The sequence below is a fragment of the Chaetura pelagica genome, unplaced genomic scaffold (assembly GCF_000747805.2).
Source record: "Chaetura pelagica isolate M959 unplaced genomic scaffold, ChaPel_1.0 scaffold24, whole genome shotgun sequence".
Classification (NCBI taxonomy): domain Eukaryota; kingdom Metazoa; phylum Chordata; class Aves; order Apodiformes; family Apodidae; genus Chaetura; species Chaetura pelagica.
In genome coordinates, this window is record NW_009953077.1 from 3,645,104 (window position 1) to 3,671,969 (window position 26,866).

General features: G+C 34.5%; 2 protein-coding genes across 2 annotated transcripts in view; one reads left to right on the top strand and one right to left on the bottom strand.

Annotated features, from left to right (window-relative positions):
- The window catches only part of CENPP (centromere protein P), a 112,253-nt gene that overhangs the window by 41,781 nt on the left and 43,606 nt on the right, over positions 1-26,866 (top strand). The gene's annotated exons all lie outside the window — the stretch shown is intronic.
- Positions 2,421-12,312, bottom strand: ASPN (asporin). Its single transcript, XM_009996910.1, has 7 exons — positions 12,067-12,312; positions 10,102-10,214; positions 7,789-8,002; positions 7,326-7,436; positions 5,334-5,427; positions 3,813-3,951; positions 2,421-2,618 (listed from the first exon to the last, which is right to left on the bottom strand). The coding sequence occupies exons 1-7, from the start codon at positions 12,308-12,310 to the stop codon at positions 2,421-2,423; spliced, it is 1,113 nt and encodes a 370-aa protein (XP_009995212.1). The 5' UTR covers positions 12,311-12,312.

Here is a 26,866-nt window from a genome sequence, read left to right on the forward strand (position 1 = left end):
TTTGTGAAAGAATAATACAACACCTTTAATTTTTTTTTTTTTTTTTTTTTTTTTTTTTAGGACCCTGCTATGTTTTTACACAGCTTTCCCATTATATTGTGGCTCTTCATTACCCTCTGCTCATCTAAAAATTTTTGTGCTTTATCCTTTATTTGCCTTTCCTCTATCACTTCAATAATTAACTTAATAAGCAGCAAAACTTTTGTGAAACATTATGGACTTCAGGTTTTTAGGGATTCCTAGATAAGAATGGGCATTTATTTCAAATCTTCACATTCCTCTTGTACAGGTAGTTGTTACTGACAACGCTTTGTCTCTGGTATGGGCTTAAGAAGCTGTTCAGGGCAGTATGAGGCAGGGTAGCCTATCATTAAGAGAAGGTCAATATTTTCCAGAGGTTATTAATATGTACTTGGGCTGTTACCATGAAGCAGTAGGTACTTTAGTATGAATGTAAAGATTTTGTGTGATGATGATCTACTTTAGGGTAAATGACTAGGCTGTGTGGTGTGTTACTCTTCATGTTACTAGGCTGTCTCATTCTCTGTTACTTGCTCTTTTCAGCATTCTTCTGTGTTCCACATAAATCTTGTAGAGGCGACTTACAGAGTTGGCCGTTTCTCTCAGTAGCCGTACTAGATTTATTACTGTTGGATTTATTTAAAGTGCAACATAGAGAGGGGCTCAGCCTGTGTCTTTGCTGGGAATGAACTGTACATCAACAGTTCTGTCTTCTCTATGAATGTAGTAATTAATTCTCTAGTGGAAAAATCAGCTGAAGGTATTGCCTTGGTTTTTATATGTACGGCAAGCTTGTCTTCTAACATTGGGCTGTGTTTAGAGATCATAATTCTTCATGCATGGTGACATAGCTGAGGCTAAAAAGTCCATGATATAAACTGGACCAACTGGTTAAGAATATACTCACTAACTACTGCTTTCAGGACTGATCACTGCTTTCTCTGTGACATTTGCTAGTGAATGCACTCCTTATAAACATCTTCAGAAGCTAGGAACTGAAAGATGCTTGGTGATCTGCAGATTTATTTTGGGGTTTGTGTTTTGTTTAGTGTTTTGATAAGTTTTTATTCTTCCTTAAAATGTTTTACAGAAACTGTTTTTCAGTAAAAGCCTCTCCTGGCCTACTCTCCCTCCTTTTCTTATGTGGGAATTGCTTGATTTCTGTGTAGTATTTTCTTTTACTACTTGTCTGTGCCATTTCCTGTAGCTGTTTCAAATAGTATTGAAGTTTTAACTTTGCAAAGAACAGCGGTGATAAATGATGTGCAAGGTGTGTAGATTTGGAAAAAGGAAAAAATAGACAAAATATCTAGAGAAGAGTCACAAAACTGTTTGGTTATAATATTTGAAGGTTTTCACATGACCTGTCATGTAATCAAGTATACAAATGCAAGTATTATTTAAGTTTATTTAATTTATTTTGTATCCCAATAGCAAATATACACTAAATAGATTTTTAAAATACCCATTTTATACAGTACTGTCAGTATTGAGAATTCTGTGTGCTGACCTACATGAGAAGTCAGGGCAGTTGAGTTCCAGCTTATCTGCTTGCATTCAGCAATGTGAAGGTACTTACATTGATGAAGGATTTGTACATAACCCGTGTGATGTCAAAATATAAAGCAGGAAAAAATTAAATGAAAAACATTATTACAGTTGTTATAGCTAAAAGAAAATGTTTCTGCTGGCGTAAAGGAAATTTAATAGTCATTCCTATTAAGCTTGAAGCATATCATAGATCTTGAATCCTACTTTTTAATGTTCAGAGTGCATCAAATTATATTGATAGCAAAACATTGAAGGACTTTTCCCTCTTAAAGTTGCAAGAAAAAAAAAACAACAAACAGGAAACTTTTAAAAAGGTTTTTTTGCCTGATAGTTCATGATGTGAAACCCACCTTTATTTCCCTTAATAGATTATAAAAATATATTCTAGTTTGGAGTCCTTTTTTTTGCATCTTTCCTGATTATCAAAAATATCACAAGAATATGTCCTTGAAGTCTGATAATTTTTTTTGCAACTTTTCTTACTATGGAAAAAGTCACTTCCGCTTGATTTTTAAAATGTATTGGAAAGAAAGAATATGTTAAAACTATGTGAATTAATTAAAGCATTTAACATCTATAATAGGAAACATCAATTACAGTTTCCAGTTCTATTTCCAAGAGACCTTCCATTAGGTATAAAGGGTTTTGTTTAAATTATTCAAATATAAGTTGAACATTGTCAAATAATACCATAGATCCTACTAACTTATTGTTTCTAATTATCATCTCTGAAATAGTGAATACTTTGTAAACTGATTAGGTAGTGTAAAATTGGCATTTTCCTGCAAATTTCAAGTATTGTAGAACTGATTTGGACAAGTTGCTTTTTGAAATTACCAACTTTGGTATCACTTGAGGAAATTTCCAAGTTGCACGCTGTTTCTAGCTAAAATGCAACGGAAAGTTGAAGGCTGAACCTCCCAGTATTTTACAGGATTATTGAAGAGGCTTATGCCACTGTATAATGCTTTCTTCTTTCTTCTTCCTGTTGGACAGAAGTCATTCACTCCCAGTTTTGTAATATGATTAGAATGAAGGAAAACCACCTGCAGCAATAAAAGACAGTAAAATAGAACAATTAGTATGTAAATGGGAAAAAACATCCAAACATTCATTGTCATGTAAATAACTGAGATTTGCTGTAAGATCAGTTGGATGCAGACCTTTATGCTAACAGGAATTAGAAATTTGTGTAAAATCTTTAAAAATAGTCTCCCTCCTGCCGTAGTCTCTCTTACAAAAAGAAGTTATATAGCTTATCAGTGTGTTGTCAGAATTACTTGACTCTATATTTGCGGAACATTTTCCTAAAATGCAGTTTTATATTCTCTTATACTAAAAATTATAATGATGCAGTACTCTGTTCCACCATAATTCAAATTTTCAGTGTTTTAATATATTTTTAAAAGTAGACTCTAGGAAGGCTGCTATGAGGAAGGATTTATTAGTAGAATTAGAGGAACACTTCTGTTTAATGGTGGTGTAACTTAAATTAGTGAAAATAAAAAGGGCTTGTGATAGTAGAGTTTATAATTTGCTAAGTAAAATAGTATCTATTGACAATTTTTTTTATGTTTGCATATCTAATTTTATGCTACATTGTAAGTTGGTGTTTGGGTTGTTGTTGGTTTGGTTTTATTTTGTTTTAAATATATGCTCAAAAGATTTTCCATTGGAAGTAATATAAGAAGTAAAAAGAAATTAAATTTAGAGGTGAAAGCTGTTACCAAATAGCTTATTGTGTGCTCTGTCTACACATTTCTTCTTTGTTTCCCCAAGGTTTGTTCTGTTCTCTATCCTCAGGCATATGTCATCTTACAAGACATACTTGATTTTAATTGCTATTCCAGAATTCAGGAAATGTGTTTTGGAAGCATTTTATCACAGAATTTACCTCTTTCTAAATACAAAGTCTAAAATCTTTCTAGCCTCATAAATAATTTTCTTTCTATTTGGGGCTTGTCAGCATAGGAATGGAAAAATTTCCACTCTGTTTTAATAATATGGAAACTATAATAAGTCTGTAACAAATTTTTGAAACATTCTCTGTGTTTAGCATGTTGTTTTCATATTTATTTTTTCTTAGGAAGTGTTTCTGCTGATTATTTCAGGTTTTCCTAGTATGAGAGTCATGTCAAATAAGGCAGTTAATTATGCTTTTTAATTATGTTCTAATCAGGCAGTGTGAAAGTCAAACACCTTGTAACTTTCAGAGCTTTCTAGTAAGTTTAATGTATGACCTGTAGATATCTCAGTTCAGGTAGTCCAGGAGGAACTTTCTTGAGCTTATTTTTCTCAAGATGGATTTCACGTATACTTGGTATGTTGGCAAAACTTCCATTTTCCACATCTTTGATTTTATTATTCCCAAGGCCTAACCTAGAAATAGTACAAGGAACATTTAAATATTAATTGAGATTCACAACAACATTGAAGGGCAGACTTTTTTCTGGAGGTTGAAGTACACAGGAGTAGACATAGGGGGAAAAACTGGGTAATGTTAATTAAATCTTACCTCTGATAAGAAAAAAACCCTACCATTGATCTAACGTTTTTTCCACTTAATTTAGTCTCCATTTAAAGAACAGCAGCTAGCCTGGTGTGAGCAGTTGTCTAGTTTTGCGTGCAGTTTTTCTACTTTTAGTGGCAAGAGTTAAAATGATAGACATCAGCCAATCTGGTTGTAAAACAGATCATGTCCTGTAATCGAGTAGTATAGCTACATAGTAAAAAGTATTGTTATATATATGTTTATATATATAAATAGCCAAAGAAGAGCAAGTCTTGTAAAGAAATATATCTGTATCTTAGTTAAAGACTTTCTATTTTAAAAATTAGCAGGATTCCCCTCTTTCCTAATTCCACATTTTCCTTAATTTAGGCCTTAGGTAGATTTTTTTGCTTCAGCCTGTGTTGCTTGGAAGATGATTCAGAAGCTGGAGGCACAGGACAGTTTGGAATTTCTCTTTCCACACATCCTGCAACCCTCTGTTTCTCCTTTCTTAATATCCTCAGAAACTGAAGTTGGTATCTAAGAGCAGCTCAGTAGCCCCTCTTTGGTAGTAGTTTCTATTACCAAATCCAAACTGCAATGCTGCTCAGCCATATTTTCAGAGTATTTAACTGAGCTTTACAGAAAGAACTTCCTGCTTTTGACCTACAGCAATGATCCATTCCTTAGAAATACACGTTTTTTCTTAGACACCCCCCCTGCCCCCACTACATTTGGAAACAGTTACCAAGTTGTTTCCTTTACCAGCTACTGTATTTATCTCCAGCTAGTTTTCAGGAGGCAACTTCTCTTATAATTTACCTGTTTTCCTATTTATTTGTCTAAACAAGTCTTAGATTTCCCTTTTCCTGCCATCCTTTTATATTTTTCTTTGGAGTATGTATAGGGTGTCTCCTTCCAGTACACCTAGGCCTTCTCTGGAATTAAAATGCTATTATGACTCTTAAATTCTATAAATTTAGTTGCAAAAAAGGTATTCTGTTCCTAAAACAGAATTCAATTGGTTTTGCTGTATACCTCATTTTAGAGTGTCATTTGTGAGACTATTGACCAAGGAGCCTGGGCCTGGTCAGGAACATGCTGGAGAAGAATGGTCAATACTGTTGATAAATTGCATCCACAAAGATTCAGTATGTATTTAGAGCACAAAAAGTATGTGTAGTGAATCTTACAGTGATTGCGTTATGGGATATTGTATAAAAGGTGTGACTTTTTATCAAATAAAAGCATTCTTGCATTTGAATTTTACCTTTGAAGATCTTTATACCGGTTAAAATCCTCAAGTTCAATTGCTGTGATCTTATTGTCATCTAAATGAAGTTCTAGCAGACTGGAAGGCAAATCTGATGAAAAAAAAAGCATAGTGTGAGAAAAATAAGTTCATTTATTTTTATTGGAATATTTATTATGTTCCAAACAACTTCTTTTTTTCTGCTTAGGATTGGATGAAGAATCTTGGGGAAGGGGCCTTTCTGCATAAAATAAATGGGTATTAGAAACAAGTATGTTACTACTTAAAAAAAACAACAAACAAACACCACCACAATTTGATTGAAAATAGTAACTTAAAAGAGATGTGAAAGTCCATATGCTAATGTTAAGATTCCAGAATTCAAAAACTTGGTATAATGTTGCTAGCTTTCTTTATAATGTAGATTGTATGTTATGTGAAATCATCTGACAGTCAGTAGTCAGATACGTATTTTGTAGATACATGTTTTTTTCCACATGATATGAAATTGTGTTCTTATAGCTCCGAAGACAGGAAGAAAGCTTTCAGAACTCTCTAAGCAAAAGAAGATATTTAGCATGGTCCTTCCCATGCCAGACACAGAATGTTTTATCATGTGATACCAAATAGTCCCAATTCAGAACTGTCAGTGAATGGACCAGGAGGTGGAGTATCTTTTTTACAATAACATTTCAATCAAGATACTCACAAGTTTGAATATCTATTTGCTGGTCTCATATTCAGTTTTTCAAGCATCTGTCTAGATGGCACCCTGACACCATGTAAGACAAACCACAAGCTTGTATTATTAGTACGGCTTAGGAGAGCATTACAGCCAATACCAATGGCAACAGGAGCAGCTTTACAGTACTGAAGGGAAGTGGTGTGCTTTACAGTCTGTCCTTATGCCAGCTTCACAGTTCTGCTGTGTGCTGGTTGTGTCTAATATTGAGAGGGAAGACTACCTATCTGTCCATTTTAGATTTTAAGTGCATTTTGTAAGCTACATTTTAAAAAATCTTTTTTTGTCTTTATAACACTGGTAGATAGAAGGGTCTACAAACTTGGTTTCCATTTGTATAGAATGTGTTCATAAAATCCTGTTTGTGATTGTTTATGCATTTGACACCACATATTGGGCCTCATGCTGTGTTATAGGATATTTCACTATAACAAAGACAAAATCGGAATAATTTCATGTATATATATGTGTGTGTGGGATAGGTGATAGGAGATGGTATTATGATGATACTAGAGTAATGTTGTCTTTTTGTGTTGGGGTGAATTACCATAGGTAGGCAGCCAGATACATTTTGATCTTAAAATTCCCTGAACAATTGGGGTGAGTTGGTTTGATCTGTTGTTGCAGATTGTTTGGGGTTTTTTTAGTGCTCTCTTCTACAGGCATACTGTTGTATATGTATCTCTCTATAAGAAGAGATTTAATTTGATAAGAAACAAATTCTTTATCTGGATGATCCAGAAATAAGTATCTTAGGAACCAAAATCTAGTCTCCCTGTAAGTTAGTGAATGATAAAGCATATGGTTGGAACAGAGTTGCTTGGAACATGCAGAATTTAAGTTAGAATCTAGAGAGTTCATTTTAAGTGCATAAAAGAAGTGGGAATTCTGTATCCCTCATGACTCACGTCAAATGTCAGGGGTTTAACCATTCTCTGTAAGGATTTTTGAGAGGCAGATGTGAAAGATATGAAATGACATCACATTACAATTTAATTCACGTTGCTTCTCTTAGAGTCTCTGGATGACTAAGAGGAGTGGACTGCCAGACGGAGAAGGTGGGGAGGTGGGCTGGAGATCACGTGTGTGCAGACACGAATGCACACTTATGAGGTGTAACATTGATTGCTAAGTGCAAAAAAGACAATAAGGTAGGAAGTGGTTTGCTAATAATGAACAATACAAAACATTTTGATCATATAGATATTAAAGTATTTTATATAGGAGTACACTGGTATAGGCAGAATAGAAAAGGTAAAACAGCATACCTTTAGGAATTGAAGTTAATTTAGCTTCTGCAATTCTTATATGATAGATATTTACACCTTCAAAAGCCCCTTGCTCTATTCCATCATTGTAAAGAGGATTTGCACTCATTTCTGTCCAAGGAGGGGAATAAAGAAAGTAGTTATGGCACAAGAATTTTGTGTACATTTTAAACATTTCATTTTTTAATGATTTCAGGTATTTTAAGTATTATTTAGTGCTTGGCTTTGATTACCTATTCTGAGGGGTGGACGTCACAGCTTTCAGCAAATAAAGGCTCTCTAACTTGGCTTGCAAGGTTACCAAAAGCTTGGCCTATCTAACAACTTCACATTGAAATTAAATTGAAAAAGATAACTTCCACAGCATTGATTTTTCTTAATAGGAAATTGCACATTAGGGAAATGTTCAAAAGAAAGTTATGTATAGTAGGTTACATTTTTTATAAAGACATTTTCTACTTACCTAAAACATGTAGAGACTTCATTCCTTTAAATACATCCTTGGGGATTTTTTTAACCTTATTAGCATGAATTCTGAGCTCTGCTAAAGTTTTTGGTAGATTTGTTGGAATCTCAGTTAGCTGGTTATGGGACAAATACAGTCGTCGTAGCCTCTTTGTTGGTTGAAAGGCTTTTGGATGAATCTTGTATATTTTGTTGTTGTTCAAAGCCAGTGCCTTTGAGATATAGGAAGAGCAATATAAAGAAAACACCTTTATACCAGAACGTTTTTTTAAGTAATGAATTTTAAATATAATTTAACAATTAGGTATTCTAAATATTTTATTTTTCTATAATGCCAAACTTTAGGACTTTGTATATACTTGGGCATTTCAGTTGATTGGGAAAAACAAAAAAGAACCTGAAAGGTGGAGCATCAACTAGAAAAAAAACCCAGTCAGAGCTAAGAAAGTGAGAAGAACTGGCAGAACTGTCTTCATACATTTTGTAGGATGGTATGGCAGATATATTCTTTTTGTTGTTCCTTAATACAGACAAGTTTTCAAAACTTGATTTCATCTTTTATTTCAGCATAATGCTGCAAAATAAAAGTCAGGGTTTTAATCTGTATTTTTTTAAAATTCATGTCTGTTAATGACTGATATATACACAGTAATTTATATCTTCTTCGCATTAATTCACTCCTGTGAATTTAAGTCCCTTCTATACAACACATTAATGCTTTTTGGGACAGTTTTTTATTCTTGGTTGCTGTGTGTCGTCAGAGTACTTGTAATTAATAAACTACTGACAACAAAATATTAGTTCTCTGAAATAATTTTGCATGTCAAATCACATCTCTATGTTTCCATATTAATTTTTCTTCCTTTTTGACTTCTCCGAGCTGTTGGGAATTCATCTGCTTTCTGGAATTGTGGGGAAAAGTAGAGCAAAACAGAATTAATCTCTTTTTCCAAGATAAAATCGGAATAGCTTAAGGAAATAAACAGGAAATGCTTCTTCCTAGTCCAAGTTGCCATCTGTGCATTTGCTAAGCATACTAGTACTCAGAGAAGTTGAACAAAGTAAACTTTGCTTTCATTAAAGGTTTTGTTAGACCTTGCTGCAAATTAACTGATAAAAAAAAGCCAAACAACTCAGTTTTCAGTTATCACATAATTAAGTGTTTACTGTATGATGTGGTGACTGCTGATGTATTCCAGTGAATTTCTTAGTCCTTGAAGATAAGTTTCTGTATCATCTTTTATACTGAATATTAAGCACAGTTAGTGTGTTTACCCCCAAGTTGCTGGCAAGTCAGTTCTGTACCCAGACACGAGACACTTGAGGGGAATTGGAAGCACCTTGTTGCAAACAATTACTTTATATAGTTCCTATTTTTCTATCCTAGCTTAACCCATAATAATTAACAGGCTCATTAATAAACCCTTATATGTGGTAAATTCTCAGTTTTGCTAGAAACCAAATACAACTGAAAAGGATTTGTTTTATGTTAGTGTAATGAATTATTCATATCTTTCTAAGACGGAACAGAGTGAGGTTAATTTGCTGTAACTTGTGGAACAGTTCTGTAATTTTTACATTGAAAATTTTTAAATTGTTAATATTTGTTGATACTGGATCTGGAGTGACATCTTATGGAAATAAGTATTCCAAAATAGATTTAATCTACTTTTCCAGGACTCTGAGGCTCTCTTATATTCTTTCATTATAAAAAGAGATTATAGTATATGGCTAATATCTAGATTTATTTGTTGCCAGTGATACTTACTTCAAAGGCTGTCTCTATATGCTTACTTGAGTGTGTTAAAAAAAAGTAGTAAAGCACCTGACTTTTTCATTAATTCTGCTTTGGTCTGTTTTCTGTTCAAGTCAGTTGGATTTGTAGCATTAGTTTCAGTGGTGTATGTGCCAGTCATATGCTGTGTGCTTTTGAAAATACCCTTAGAAAATGTTCTAGTTTTCCTGTGAGATTAAGTTCTTTCAGCTGTTTTACAGGTAAGCAGATAAAAAAGGAGCTCTTGTCTTGCAGCCTTTAAAATGTAGAGAGTGTTTCTGTCAATACTAAGGCCTGAATAAATCTTGAGAATCTATTTGGTGAGATACACATGGTATGTTTCCTGGGTGTTGTAGGAAGTAGCACAGTTCTTACAGCTCAAAGGCATTTGCTTCTTACTATGTGGAAGTAGTCAAATATGGAGTCATTAGAGTCTATGGATACTATTGGAGAAGAAAAATACTGTTTATATTATACAAGTATAAAATATTTCAAATTGCTAAATAAGATTTCAAACTTGGAAAATAAAAAGCTTACATAAAGTGATGTGAGCCCTTGGAGATCGTTTTCCTTGACCTCTTTTATTTTGTTGTTTTGAAGGTCAATCATGCGAGTGTCTGGTGGAATGTTGCGAGGTATTGATGTCAAACCTATTATGTGACAGAAACAGAAACATTACGTGCCTGTATATAAGTCCAAAGAGATTAACTGCTAAACAGCAAAACACAGTGAGATTGTTGGGAAATTATGATCAGCCATAAAGCAAAGGATAGAAGGATATGATTGATAATGAGAGGAGCTAATTATGTAAGAACGAATGACAAAAATGTGTGAATAGTTTCCAGTGGAACTGCTTCTACCTCTGACCATAAAAAGCTTGAATGAGGTGCTCAAGGCAATTCATTGCATCTCCGAAAAAAGCAGCCTCAGCTCAGGTTGTCCTACAGGTAGTGATGAAGTCCTTGGAGAAAGCCACCCTCAGAGGACCTGGGCTGTGGGTCTGTGTTGAGGAACAGGGCTCTTGCAGTGGCTTTAGGGAATTTCTGCTCAGTGCTTGGATGCTCCTTTCTACCTCTGCACTGCCCTATCCTTTGTACTGACATGGTTGCTTATGTAGCTGTCCAGGTAACAACATCAGGGCTGAGAAATGTGTTCTTGCTAAAAGTGGACAGAAGATCGTCTTCTAGCTGCCAGTATTTTTATTAGCAGTGGTATAAATTTACCAATCCAGTTAATTGTTCAGTGACAAAATACTTTAGTTCATGCCATCTGAGATCCTGTATCAGCAAAAGAGACAAGTGAGGAATAGTAACTTTCTTTTCAATGGAAATGCTGATGCATGAATGCTGGTCCAGTTTATTAAGAATTATTCCGTAATTATAGGTTACTGTTATTTAAAGATTAAGTCTATTAATAGGGTTCTTTTTTTATGTGTGAACTCAAATAAGGCAATTTGCAGTCTGTAAACCAGATGCAATAATCACAGTTTATTGCTGTCAGCAAAAGCTAATTTTGATTCCTTAATAATGACACATTCTCTAAAAATCTGGCAATTTATGTATTGACTCACTGTAAGACATGAGGAGTCTAGGATAAAGTTTAGGGTGGTGGCAGAGCTATGATTGGAATGAATGTCATCGTCACTGTGCTAGTGGCAGGAGCATAGTCCTTTGATTACCTTGAATCATGGGAAAACATCAACGAATACAAATTCAAATTAGCACAATTAATATTTAATTCATTCTTATGGAGTAGTATGAATCTGCAACAGTGGCAGCAGCAGATTTGCCCTTAGCTAAAATGTTACTATTGATGCTCACTTTACTGATACTAAGCTGAGGAAATAGTTTGCAACCCATTTATGCGCTGCTGCTAAACTTCCTTGTGCTGCATTTATGGCCACTTTCTCCTTTGCTATGTTTTCTTGCCATTTGACCTGTTTCTTTACAGTTGTGAATGAAGTACTTCTTTAGCCATAGTCTTTTTGTGGGAGAGGGACTAGTATCTTGTCTAATGCAAATGGCAGTTTCAGCAAAGTGTTTTCCTTCTCTATTTGGGTATTGCTTCCTGGAAGTAAATGAAACAGGAGAAAGTGTAATCTAAAATGTAAATGTAAGCATTTTGGCATTCTCTGATCTCTTAGTGGATAAAAAGCTGTGCAGATTACATGTGACAACCCTGGCAAGCATTTTGTTAAATAGTTTTGCAGTTATTTGTTATATATTCGAAATGCCTTTCCATTCTATGCTGTTATCAATGGGTCATTGCTAATGGAATGTGGCTGTAGCAATTTATTTTCTAAACTGATGCACATAAACTGTGAAAGTTTTAAAAAGTGCTAGACACAGATTAGATATGGTTTGCAAGCATAACTGGAAACATGTTCCGTTTGAAAATGACTAGTATAGGAATATGTGAATGGAGCTGTAGAATTCATCTTCTAAGAGGAAAATCCTTCAAAGTAGAGTTCAGTAGGGAACAGACACAGGAATTCATTCTTACCTAAGTCAGAGCAATGGACAACTCTCACATAGCACTGGCATCCAAAGGGGCATGTTGGGAATAGATCAAAAGGAATTAGTGGCATAATTGGTTCAGTGGTTGGAAATAGAGAATTGTCATCGTCGTCGTCATCATCATCTTCCATATCTTGGAGCATCATATTCTTTAGTGTCAAATATGAAGGACCAATGAGAGATTTGGCAGAGCACAAAGCCAAGAAGAAGAAGAGTGTGTATTCCTTCATATCTTCTTATTCAGGATAGCCAATCTTGAGGAGGAAAGTAAACAGACAAAAACCTCAAACACAAGAATTAGTGAACATGAAGTGGCAAATAAGGCTATTGAACTTTTTACTTCATTCACTGTCACAGTCTGTAGTCCTGAAAAATTGTCTGTTATGAATACTAAGGTTTAATTAGTTTATAAAGGATGATGAATAGTAAAAATATTATTTAAAATATAGTGCTTATATTATTGTTAGAACAAACACTATTAAAATATCAAGTCATCAGACATTCATGCCATATCAAGTTGGGTTTTTTTAGTTTAGTTTAAAAAATTAGTATAATCATTTGCTTCAGTCTTTGAAGCAAACTTCACCAGAATTTGGAATTAGATTTGGTTTATTCCTTCTTAATGAAAAAAGATTTTTCAATAGGATATATGCATATGTGCATTGTTTGTCTCTAGAAAATTGGGAAATATTTGATTAGCAATACATAAAATTTACTCATCTGGATACTCCCTAAACACTTCTAATTGAACACTTCTAATCTGGAAAAATAGGTAAGGTGTCAGTCCTGACAACAGCATTTCCTAAATTCCAGTTATTTGTATATTGTTGCTATTGACAGCAGCTCACCTTTGTATTTAATGCAAGCACATCTGTATATGGCTTTTATGTGATGAGGGCTCTTTTCTCTGACAAGGGCTTGCGCGTTGTGAGTCGGTGTCATTTAAAATCTGTAATTTAAACTACATTCAGAAAAAAGCTGGAAACTAATACTTCTCTGTGAGTATTTTTTAATTATTTTTTTTTTCAACCTGGCTTTGTCATCATAGGGTCTGTACATTGTAACTAGACAGCCAGCTGAAAGGAGCTCAAAATGTGCCATGCTTGAATTTAATGCCATTAAATTAATCAGCTTTCTAGCTTACCTCTAACTTGATTACTTCTGTAATCAAAGGTTCTTCAGTCTAGAAGACAGAAAGAAGATGGATTGGTTATGTCAGATAGATACAATTATTTTTTTCTGATGTTGTTCAGAAGAACACACAAGTTACAGAAGACTTAAGAAGCAGATTTGTTTGTAGAAAAATATGGTAGACTGTCTCATTCCAGCTGTTCATTCCATTGCATTCAGCTTCTCTGAGTTCTAATTTTTCCAGATTTCTTTTATCGACACCTGACTGGGAAAAGCAGCACACCAGACCTACAGTACAGTTTCTTACCTGAGTCATGATGATCCATAGGTCAAAACTCTTAGATATTTTCTACATACTGTGCTTTTAGTCTAAAGATGATTTTTTGATCAAACAGTCTGTAAAACTGGACAAAAGGGATAGAGAAATAGTAAGAACTGTTGCAGGATGTTTTGCAGCTCTGTGAGAAGAGACTAAATCCAACCCTCAGCTCCGCAGTGCTTCCCACTAAAGCCTAATTCCGGAAGTAATTTGTATCCTACAGCTGTGCAACCCAGGAGGTGCTGTCATAAATTGTATTATGCATATCCTGTTTTCAAAATGTTTCTATTTAGACCATCATAGACCACTTTAGGGAAGTACTAAACTGATTTCAGTCCTTGCTTGATCACCTAATTAAACGCTTACTGATGGGATTATAGCTGAAAAATGTCTTTATGTAGACATTTTGTCCTTGGTCCTTGATCACAGGAAAAGGATTGCATTGGTTTGTACATGGGGCTTAGCTTGCTCAAAATTCTGAGGATTTGTTTGCATTTCTTTTTTCTATGCAAGGTCATTTTGATCTTTCATATATATGTTTCTTAACAGCATTAAACGCTGTATGTTGCATACACTGCTACTAATGTAAACATTTCAGGGTGTATAAAAAGATTAAAGTATTTAGATTACATAAAACCTAGCCTTCTGAAAAGTATGCAGTGACTCCTTCCCCTCAAATACATGTCTGAAAAGAGAAGCGTGTTATTTGTATCCTGCAGGTATGCAGCATAGAACTGTAAGTTTAGTATTTGTTGTGTTCTCCCAAGTGCATGCTCATTTGAGTACTGTAATCTTTTACTGACTCAGCAATCTCTTAGAGGAGTCTTCACTTATATTTTTCCCAGTTTTTTCCCTCATGTTCAAAATAATATTCTCTTTCAATGCTTCTAGATAGCATTTTATACTTGTACTTGCAATCCTATACAATGTGTTTTTTGAAAGAGTCTAAAATACTGCTGGCAACAAGATGTGGAACCTCTGTTTGTTGGAAGAGAATTGCAGTCATGTCTGGCCGTATACCTCTAGAATATTTGGCCCTTTTTCAGCTTCAGCAAAACAGTCAAAATGTTCAATACTTCAGTCATCCCACTAATTAGGTTATGAGGCATCTGATGCCTTTCAGACCTCTGAGTTCTCCTTATTCTTGGACAAGTGCTTTTAAGGGATGGGTTTTCACAGATGACTCAGACTTTACTCAGACTGCTCTTCTTCCCCTGCCTGCTTAGGTATTAAGTGACAAAACACTCTGTGCCTTATTTAGTGGTTTTGTACAATTTCTGCATGTAGGATATCAAGTGTTGTAGCACATATCATGTCTTGGGACATATAATTTCTAAGTCCCTTCTGACTTGTATTTCTGATAGGCCTAAAGTAGTACCTAAAGGATAATCTTTCCTGTGGGTTCCTGAAATGCTTCTGTGACTGGTGCTAGGAAGTTGTCTTATGAAACAATTTTAAAATTTGTTTGCACACTTGCACATGTAGCAAATGTATTACATCTTTTCTTTCAGATATTAAAAAAGCTAATTATGATTTCAAACTATAAAAAGTCTGAGGCTGTGGTTGGAGTAGTGGCCAGTTTGAAATCCTGAAAAATGTGTTGATCACATATTTTGAGAAAAGTCTGAGAAAAGTAGCACTAAAATATGTCATTGATGACATATTAATCTGAAAAGAAGTCCTGTTACAGAAGGAAGCCTGACTTGTGATACAATTATATTTTTTTTAGGGCAAAGAGAAAGCTCTTGCTTCATCTTCCCATTCTGCCATTAGGAAATGTATCCTTAGTGCTACTTGGCTCTGTAGGTAGGGGTGGTAATCAAGTTTGACTCCAGTTTTGCATCGGCCAAAGAACTGTCAGAGAAAGGATTCCAAAGAGCTCGATGAGTTTCACAGTAAAGAGATGTTGATATGTCTCTGTAGAAATGCTCTGACTCTGCAGCTCATCTCAAAGAACTTCTGAAACTTTCTGCATGCTTTAAATTCAAGAGTAATGCAATGAGAAGAAAATGTAAACCTAAAATCCAAGATCCTAGTGATTTTTCTGAAAATACTTCCATTGTTTTATAATGAGAATTTTCTTCAATGTTTATTTGTTTCAGAAAGTACAGCTGATGAATACAGCTGTACTAATTAATGGCTCACTGCTGCCACCTGAGGCTGGTTCTGCTCCTCGGGTACAAACCTTCTGTTCTCTCTTACCAGCTTTTCCACTGAGGCTGTTTGAACTCACTAATGTGAGCAAGAAAGAAAACGCAACACATTCTTTCTGGGTAAACAAACTGGATCAGTCTGAGTATCAGAGCCAGAACAAAGGAATGGGTGAAACAGCCTGGTTTAGGGCGAGAGAATGTTGAAGGAGAGGGAAGAGAGGTGCCACTGCCCTTCTTGACATATATAAGCTGTTAGGCTCAGTTTGTTTTGACTAATACCCTGAACCAGATGATTGCTGCTTAGTCAGTCTAGCCTTGTCAATTGTCATTTTTACATGCAAGAACACTGAAGATGAGTTTGAGAAAGCATGTAGCAAATTCAAGGAGGGCTCACATACTTCTCCATTGTACATTCTTTAGTCTAATCCTGCTTTTCCTTCAATATAAAAAGCTTCTGAATAGCATCTTTTCACTGGAACACTAGCCACCCTGAAGTGCAGTAACTGAATGTGGAAGGTGCACTTTACATATAGAGATGCTGTAAGTCTGGGCTTTCTTTCCTGAAGTATGTAACAATCCTAAAATCACTGTACTAATTGTTTGGGACATACTCAGCCTAATGGGATGATCTTTACCAAAAACATATTGTCAAACAGCATGTGGAAGATATGAACATTTATGCTATTAGCTTAGGATAATACATAGCATTTGTAACTAATGAAATGCAGGTGCTGTCACAGGATATTAATATGATTAAAACTTTTTAAGGATTGTGTGGGGTATTCCCACCTAAGTGTGCAATAGTTCTGTGACATAAAAATATTAAACATTAATGAATGGAAGAAAAACATTTCCTGTGAGAACAGACATTATGTTGTTAGTATAGGCGGTGTGCATAAAAAAAAAAAAAGTCTGGATTCCTTGGCAGTTGCATGCCACTCCTGCAGCATGTGGTCACTTTACCAGTTATGACACTGAAGGAAATAAAGTTTTAAGACATTAAAAGACACTAAATTGTATTCAGAAATTACTTCTGTTACCGGTGTACGAGCAAATTTCCTCTGGCATTGTTTCTGAAAAAGTAATGTTTAAGTGATTCAGTGGTGGTCTTTACGGAGGCAAAGGAAAATCCCTGTGTTCATTAATAACACAAATCATTGCACTGTGCACAGATATTGTCCAAAGAAAGGCAAGACCATAGCTGTTTTGAAAGCTGTATTTAAAAATAGTTTTTGTTCTATTAGTCATTGTCCCATTCCAGAAATGAGAGGAGTTTATGTTTAACTCTTTGTCTACTCTACTGACTTAATTAAATTGCTTAAGAAAAACAGGAGGAAATTTTTTTGTCAGACTGAAGAAATTATTCTATCTTGAGGAACAGTCCAATACTGAAGTTAGGTAGTATAATAATGAATAGCATGTTTACAAAATAAGTTTGGAGAGTATTTACTTTGTATGGAAAACACTGCTTGACTCTTGTGTGTTACTGAATATCATCCATGAGTGGTTTTAGTTTGTAGCTCGTATACAGTTCATACTTTCATGTGTCATTTTTAATTACTTTGCTGATATCTAATAAAAAACCCCAAAACCTCAAATACCCAATTACAGAAGTTAACACTGAGTTATAAGAACTGCTGTGATTGTAGGATAGATTTTCATAGATTGTAACAACAGGAAAAAAATTCATTGCAGTTGTTAAGTCTTTCTGAAAAGTTTAATAGGTAAATAATTCACTGTACCAGGTTTTTACTTCCAGCTCAGATGTAATAAACAATTATTTCAGCTGCATAGTAGATTTTCAAATGTTCCATTAAAAAGTGGTACTTCTAACTATAAATTACCTAACATTATTAATCTGCACATAATGACTGACAACCTGCTGCTTAATATTTTATTGCTAATTAAACAGAATAGGTATTCAAGGTGGACATACCTTGCAAGTTTGACAGTTCTTCTGGAAGCAGTGTGATAATCCACCTGAGATCTTTATGTCCAGTTATTTCATATTAAAAAAAAAAGAGAGAAAGTTAGGCTGAGTTCTGTGAAATGGAAAGTAAATATAAAGAAAAGTTCCACTAAAAATTCTTGATCCTCCTGGCACTGTGGGTGATACCAGACTAAAGTGCTGCTTCAGATTAGCCCATCTTAGTACTGAAGAATGATATTAAGACGACTTGTTACCACTCATATGTTTTTCATCACTGCCTGTATTACAGCCAAAACTTCTGGCTTAACTCTAGACGTCTAGTGGTAGACTTTGTAAAACCTGTAGTTTAATAATAGTTGACATCAGGCCATTGGAAGTACAGTGAGGTCCGTTTCAGGTCATTCCTACTGTGGAATCACACTTCTTATTTAGGATTTCATTAGCCATTATTGTCTAAAAAGTGTGACTTGAATAAAGGTATAAAACCTTAACCAGTGGTAGAGCAAACCAATAGCCTATAGGTGATCAGCATGTTGCCAAAGATTTCTAAGGTTATAAAATTAGGACTTTGTTGTGTCATGAGGTATAAATACTACCTTCTTTCTTTCAGTAGACAATTATCTGGCTGGAGAAGGTGGTTCCAAATTGTAAAATGGAGATCAGTTTTTATTAGTCCATAGAATTTGTATCTCTTGTGTATGAGAAATAAAATAGAGGCAATGTTATGTGGTAAGATTGAAGTTGTGAGCTTAAATCAAAGTCTTTGAGAATTTGCCCTGAGTGATACTGTTTGTACTGACATCCACATCATAATATTTAGAAATGGGGTTATTCTTTGTTTACCTTGAGTAGGCTGCCTGTTTATGTATACTTCAGAAATGTATGACAAATTTGGCCTACTTAAAGAGATGTTTCAATGTAACAGTTTGTGGTTTTAAATTTACAGAATTTTTTTTCTGTCCAATTCCACACACATCTGACATAATATGTTTCTTTTATTAGCTCCTTTCTCTGTTAGGAGACTGGTCTTGCTGCAGAAAAATAGCCTGGAAATTTTTTATTATTTTTTTTTATGTACATGGAACGTGGTGCTGTTTGCAAAATGAGGTTTAAGTTATTACTTATTCTCTCTACAGTTACTTTCTTGTGTAAAGAAAACGATACTATCAACAAATCCCCCACTTTGGTGCTACCATATCAAACAAGATAAGGCTCATGTTAGTTGCTGCATTGTTTTTGCATGTGTTCAAGTTCCAGTAGCATAGATGAATGATGAAACAGATTCTCCCTATCACTTTTCCCAGGGAATAAAATTACAGTTTCAAAAGCAATCACATTCCCACATGAAAACCTGAATGATGATCTTAAACTTTTTGAGATATCAGATTGCATATATCTGCATTCTTTTGTCTGCTTTTAGAAACCAAAGCTTCTGAAGCAAACACTCCTCTGTGTTTTGAATGGCTTGGTTTGGATGCATTTACTTGAGCAAATTTGTATTAAATTGCTGTATAAAAAAAACCTCCAACAGTTTCTTGGCTCTTTGATGGAAGAGAGCAGGGCCTGAAGACTGTGATATAAATATACTGTTTCTTTTTTTCCACTTCTCCTTTCAATAGTAAATTGTTGAATCAGCAATTTCAGCTGATTCTAGTTTTGCAGCAATGTTCCCTGTTCCTGATGTTTAGCCAGCATCTTATTTTTTTACAAACACTTGCTTTTATTATTATTATTGTCTCTTTTTAGTTGATTCTGGTAGTAGGAACACACTCCTGTGTATATGAAGTTTCTCATAGCCATACTACTTAATTAGCTGACACAGAGTGGCAGTATCTGGAAAAATGTCACCCTCTTATAATACATTACCATCTACTTTGTACAATGTATAATAACAATATAGTAGAAATAAATATTCCTTGCATTGACATGCTGTTCTTATGAGAAAACTGTTTTGTATCTCAAGACAAAGTTTTAGTATTTTGATCATGAATATTGTGGCATTCTCAAATAAAATTCCCAGAACTCACCTTTACAGGGCTCTTCACTGCCAAGTTCTGAACTTCAGATGTTAGCTGTTGATAGCAGTGCTTAAAAACTAAAATAGACCAGTGGTTCTCAATCTAGTTTATGAGCCTGTTCTTTTGAACACTTGCAGCATATTTTCAATTTACTAAAAACTAACTGCTATAGCAGAATTTCTCTCCAGGGTCACTATTTCCAGCATACCTCAGTTTTTGGACACAATGTCTTTACATGAGCCAGTACAGTATGGCAGCTGGTGGAGTTCTGAATGAAAGTTGGAGTGTGCAAACAATTGAATTACTGCTAGGTACTTGGGTCAATGTTCCCTCACTTTTTAGGTGAGAATACACTGTACTTATGGTAGAATATGTAGGAGCCATTCAAAGGCTGTAGCTGCAGCCTTTTGAGGTAGGATGCTGCTTTCTTGGCTATGCTGTAAGACAATTGATTTGAGGTTTTGGGTGATGATGCTATTAAAAGAAAAAATGGTATCTTATTGCTTCTGCTGTTTCATTAATACTGAGGTTTTGTTTTTCAGTAGCCTGGTGGAAAAATGTGCCTGTCACAGTTGTTTAATACACGATGTTGAGGTCTTAATGCAGAGAGATGCTCTTAAATAGAAAGTATTCTGAAGTTATTTTCCTTGCAAGCCAATATATATGTATTTTCTTAGGAGATATTACATGTTTAAACAACTAAATAGTTATGCAAGGTCAAACTGTTTGCTCAGACCTTTTCGATGACTTCTGTTTCTACCAATAAAAGAATTAGTGGAAAATTAGAATTCTGTCTTGATTTAAAATACAAATGTAACTTTTATGAGTAGTGAAAATTTGTTTCTGAGGCAAAGGAAAGGACTGTATCAGTGTGTTGTGGTTCAGAATACTGTCATAATGGAGAAATATGCAAATTAAAAAAAAATTGGATGGTGTTTTATATTTAAGATTATCGTATCAGTGTTTTGCAATGCTATCTTTATTTCTTTCTTGAAAATTACCATTTTTGTATTATATGTCTGAGCAAGCAAGCATATGCTGCCATATGTGTCTAATGCTTACATTGCAGGTTTTTTTTCTTAAATTGATCTTGTATATGCTTGTTTTTGTAAAGCACACTAAGTACTTTTTCATTTTCTGTCGCTGTTTATAAATGTGGTTTACATAAAGCAACGAATCTAACATCAACTGTACAAATCTGTCTTGGAGACAGTCCATTACATTTTAATAACATGACATATTCCTTTCATGTGAACAACCAGCCCATGTGGAGTGCAGTCACATATTTCAGTTTTAGCTAAGTTTTGGCTCTTCCCAATTTGAACACCATTTAAGCGAGCTGAGTATAGAAAAACTGTTCTTTAGCTTCTGTAGTATATCTTCATTCTTCAGTATTTATATGTAAATATATAAAATAATACTTTTTTTACCATGCATTGAATTAACTTTTATGTGTTAATACATGCATGCTTTTTTTGCATGTTTTTGGCAGCTGACATAGTAACTGCAACAAATTATAATTTCAATTTGCAGTCAAAATCTATAGTCTCTGATGTTTATTAGCAAGATGTCAATGTTGAAGGGCAATTCCTAGTTTGCTCTATTAAGAAGCAGAGCTCTAAAGTCAAGTGTGCCTGTACGTGCATCCATGTGATTGTCAGGCTTATGTGTTTTATGCATTCAAGTTGTGGTGATCAGGAATGACTGGAGAGGCAAAATAGTAACCTGAGGAGAAAAATCATCTTTTTCACCCATCCAGATGGTTTATTTTGCCTTAGGAGGGTCAGTTAACTTTGTTCTGCCTTAGGCTACAGATTAATATAAATTTCTCTGTGTCGGAACGCTAATTTAAGAAGTCCCCAGCTAGCTTGTTCCCACCTTCATGCTCATCATCTTGGTCCTGTCTCACAGTTTGTGCACTTAACTGGATCAGGAAACTGCTCTGCCTCAAAAACAACTTGCTTGATGAGTGAAGGTCTTAAAATAGTTTCTGTACATGTCAATTGTTAGTCTTGCTTTTGATGCTACTTACAAGTTTGGATAATGTTACATGGCATTTTTATGGAATATGGGTATTCATCTGCCTTATAGACACTGGAAAGAGCAGACCTTCTTTCATGGAAAGTCGAACAGTGAAAATACGAAAAATCAAACATGAAAAACTCTGCAGCCAGTGGCAAACTACTGAATTACTGTGATAATAAGTTCTAAAGGAAGATTTTCTGTTTCAGAATACAAGCTGGACTGAGCACATTTCCTCATAGAGTATTAAGCATTTACTCTGCCAAAGTTTAACAATTTCATAAAAATAAAACCTGATCACTTTCAAATGCTGATATTTTCAATTTGTTGTAAGAAAAAGGTTGAATAATCTGTAAGTGTAAAATACATGTTTTTATACAGACAGTTTTCCTAGATCTATATTGTTCACAACATAAAGGCAACGTCTGAAGTGGGAGGTGTCATCAATTGCCATTGAGTTGGTAGTTTCAAGAAAACGAAGCATAGCTATCCAGCCCTTCATATGCCAGAAAAAAGTGAAATCCAGAATTCAACATATATTGGACTGCAGCGATAGTTTAATTTGGTATTTTTTCCTAACTTTACTTATTAACAAAAGTAATTTATATTACATTAGAAATTCAAGGATCCAAAAGACAATCACTTGGACTGTTTATGATAGACTATTAGAAGTAAAAGCAGTAAATACCACATTTATAACATAGTCATTGAGTACAGAAAGAAAAAGATAATTGAATTTGGCGTTATTACTTATATATCATAATGTGTTCTGCTGATTTTTAACATTCATTTGATGCACCATAACAGATCTAATAACTATACTGTTAAGGCTATTGTTTTCACCAGTGAAAATATGTTGAAGTTCTGCAGCTGTTGGTACTAGTTGTGCTTACGTATTAAAAAATCAAACTGGTTGTATAAAGTAGCAAAGACATTCTTGGCCTTGTTCCCTCTGTGGGTTGCATGTGCTGCAACGTTGACCACACACAGGGTTGCTTTGGTTTAAGCAGTGAAAGACTGGCTGGTTGAATATAGAGGGGGACTCGGCCTCACCATTGCATGTGCAGTGATGTGGTGTGGTAGGTGTTTTAACAGAATAATTGACAGAAAAAGTAAAGAGAGTGGAAAAAAAACAACAACTTATAAACTAAGCTATAAAATGCAGAAGCTAGAATGGTCAGTTAGTCTAGTACACTATTTTCAAAGATGTTTTTTGGAAATAGGGAATGTGTTAGTTAAGATGTTTGGTTCCCTGAATGGTTTTGCATTACTTGTTATCATAGATAGAAGTTCACTAGATGATAGAAGTCACTTTTACCATTCAGTGGAAATACTTACATAAAATAAAAGAAAATATACATCATAATTGCATAGAAAATAATGCATAATTGCATAATTTCCATACTTGTGGTATGGGCAATGAGAGCTTTTTGGTAGAACCATTTGTAAAGCAAAGGCTATTATTTTATTTTATTTTTTGAATGCTTATATTCCACGAGTCTTTTCCATTTGGCTTGCCTGCAGCAGTAGGTAGCAACTTTGAGTTTAAAAAGTAAGCTTCCTTACCACTGTATAGCTTTTATTTTGTTAAACAAGCTAACTACATCTTTGGTAATCTGTTAGCATATCATTCATACTGCAGCTATGCTTTTGTTTCATCATTATTATAATTTCTATATGTTTTACAGCAAATGTAAAAGATGCATGAATCCTCATATAAACCATGTGCTGTTCTTTGCTCAGAAGATTGGAAAGACATATAATTCAACTGAAAAGGAGATTTAATCCATATTTCTTTCTTTTAAGATTTTACCAGAGGCTATCAAACTGGCCTTCAAAATAAATGCAGAATGTAGGTAATACAGATCTATTTGAACCCATATACCCTCAAGAAAGAATGAGAAAATAATTATTTTGCCTTTTCCAATGCAAAAACTAGGTTAACACAAAAGAAATGAGTGAGTGACAGGTTAAAACCAAATGTAATTAAATAGTTATAGTTCAGCTGTGTAAATGTGCAAGAAAGTAGATTTTAATGTTTTATATAGACCTAAAAAGTAATTGGTCTAGTTGAAAGAGGAAGAGCCTTGCTTCCTGATTTCTTTGTTAGGAGAGCCAAACTGCTGGAAAGAAATTGAAAAAGTTCTCTCTGGAAGACTGGTAGTGAATAAGTTTTACTGAACAAGTTCAGAACCATCTTCCATTAGCAGAAATCAAGCCATGTGTATTTATAGAAAAATAGTCATTTAAAAGGAGATATGAACCACAAAATACTATTGATGGAAGTTGTTCCCTAACTGTGGAAGTAATTAAGGAACAGAATGCATGAGCTGATGGGATAAAATGTAATGGCCCAGCCAACTTTCAGGATTTGGGAGAAATTGTTGTGAAAAAGATAAAGTCAGTTTTAATCCTTTTTCCTAATTTTAATCCTTTAAAAATACTATTACATAACTCACTTAAAAGATTATTGTCTTGCTTGATAGTGTTGTTGAATATCTAGTATTTCCACAGCTGTGTTCAGTATTGCTCCTTTGAGAAAAATATTTGTTATGTGGAAAAAATAAGTCAGCTTTTATATATTTTCCCTAGGAATTACTATCATATGAAAAGTTCCCACAGAGGAACATAGATTTGTTTCGGTAAAACTTCATGCAAAACCTACAATTTTCTGTATGTATACTCATAATGCTGCACGCTTTGAATGGAAGTTCTCTGCATTTACCGAACTGCACCAAAGCACTTTGTAGAAAACAGTACATTATTAGCTGGTCTTAATGACTCAGTTTATCAAAGCTAAGTTAATATAAATAACAGCTGAAGTCAGAAATTATGAATTACAGAAATGTTTGCATCCAATTACTCTGGAGATCTGTATCCTCTACAAAGAATTAAACACAAATGAAATGGAAATTCTACCAAACTACAGTAATTGTTTACTGAGTGGCTGTAGGGAGGTCCTTACATAAGACTATTAAAGAAGAAATTATAAGGTAAATGTTTTTTTAAGATTAACATTTTAACGCAACTGTTAATGCTTCAATTTACTTTATTCTTGAATGCTTGAAAAAAACACAAACATTTAATGAATGGAGTCAGGATGGCTCCAGCAGACTGGAAGAATATTGTGTTTGGGTATTCACTTAGCTCTTGAGTATTTGTTCAGTTGTAGAGACTGCAGAGAATGTTTTTGTCCATTATGGCTGGGAAACTGGATTTGAAGCACTAGGCAAGAACATGACTGGCTTTTATGGGAAAAGCAAATAACTAAGCCTTCATAACTCCTTAGCACCAGGTGATTTTTTTAGTCCACCATAACTGTTACTGGACTTTATAATAAATAAGCAATATTCAGCATTTCCCTCAGCTGCCTTGTTTCTAATATCCAGCATAGATTTGTATATTTTTATCCTTCTGTAGAAATTAAATTAAGGTTTGTAAAGGAAACTTACTTTTTCTAGAGATTAATATGGGCTTCCAGTTAGTTGTTGTACATAATATTTCCTCAAGCTGAAAAAAAATACAAGTTTCCAATACAACAGAACTTTGAAGACTGTGCCCAAAGTAAACCTCATTACCTGTAGAACTTGAACTCCCAGATGGAAGTCACTTCTACTCATCAGGACAGGGATTCCCACATATAGGCATCATTTAAAGACTGACTTATGAAATACACATCAAACTTTACTTCTGGTTTTAGTGGGTGACTGAGATAGAAGCTGTGTAGTAATAGTACTCAGCTACTGGGCAATGACAAGGTGTAAAGTTGTCATCAGGTCTCTAGCCCACCTCACTGTTCAAATGAGTTTCCCCTTTGTATTTTGTAGTATCCTGGGAAAGTTGATTAATCAGTCAGAATTTTTAATAGTCATGACTGCAGAGAAGAGGCAGTGGTGTACTGATCCTAGAGACTTCATAGCAATGACCAGAATGTGTATTGGGAAACTGCATTCACAGGCTGATAAAGTCATTAAGTATTTAATGGAAATGTGCAAAATTCTGTTCAGCAGCAATTAGGTCGGGCTATGTGTAAAGTACATAAGAACAGCTGTAATGGATCAGATCTGAGCCTATCCAGTTCAGTCCCCTGGCTTTGACAGGGACTAGACATAGCTCCACAGAGAAAGGGTACTTCCGTTTATGGTGTTCCTTTGCTTTTAGTTGCCTTAAAGCAAAATAGTCGTGTTTTTAAGGCAGCTGCTTCCTTTAGTTTTGAGATTGACTCTGAAGTAGTTTGGCTTCTTTTATGCCATTCCTTTAAGACTGATGAAATATGATCCAGGTTAGATAAGGACATTTCTTGTGTGAAAAATTTGACACCATAATACTAGCGACTCTGTATATTTAATTTTGCTTTACTAGCTGGAGCATTTCAGTATCATGAAATTGGTGATAATTTTTATCATTAATTGTTTTATGGTGTGATAAAAAATGTTTTATGCGGTAGTCAACTATGTAGTGCACAATGGTATATGAATGTTTCCCAAAGGTAATTTAATGACATAGTAACTGTTGCAACTTCTTTATCTTACTTCATATGTAGTAGAAGATATTTGTGAAAAGTTCTGTTTGATATTCTGTATTCACTTCTTAAACTGAAAAGGAAAAACAGTGCTAAGTCTTCATGGGTCTGTCCTGATGGAATTTTAATGTGGAACAGGGTCCATTATCAAGGAACATTACATGTGTAATGAGACTTTGGGACTTTGATATTGGAAATATTAAACTGATGTATTTACATTGAATTTCGTCACAGCATTTGTAACAAAATTGTTAACACTGTACCTGCTAGCATTTGAGTGTAGCTGCTTGATGCCTGAATTGGTATAAAACTTCTGAGTAATGTGTTAATTTATTAGGAAAATAAAAAGCTAAATTCATTTTGATCGTACCATGATTGCTTAATGTGGAAAAGGAAATCTGTTTAATACATTTTAGAGTTTTGTAAGTGACGTCTTTACTAGTTTTAGATGGAAAAAGCATTCCAACATTTTTCCACAATGTTTTGGTCCTTGCAACTGTACAGAAGTTGTTGACAACATTAAATCAGAGCTCTTATTTCATGTCTGCTATTTTTTTCCCATTTAAAACAGTTTACACTCTGCCAAGAGAAGTAAAATTGAAGCCTTTTGCCTTGAAATTGAGAGTTTGGGATTTAATGGTAACTAGCTGTAATCAAAGGGTAATGTTACTACATCAGCAGCAGCAGCAGG

Excerpts from the sequence above, each read along its gene's own strand:
- ASPN (XM_009996910.1), bottom strand. The coding sequence starts at position 12,310 with ATGAAGGAATACACACTCTTCTTCTTCTTGGCTTTGTGCTCTGCCAAA. Across the intron at positions 3,952-5,333 it reads CGGTATAAAGATCTTCAAAG|GTTAGGCCTTGGGAATAATA; the intron begins GTAAAATTCAAA and ends TACTATTTCTAG. Across the intron at positions 2,619-3,812 it reads CTGAACTGAGATATCTACAG|GTGGTTTTCCTTCATTCTAA; the intron begins GTCATACATTAA and ends TTATTGCTGCAG.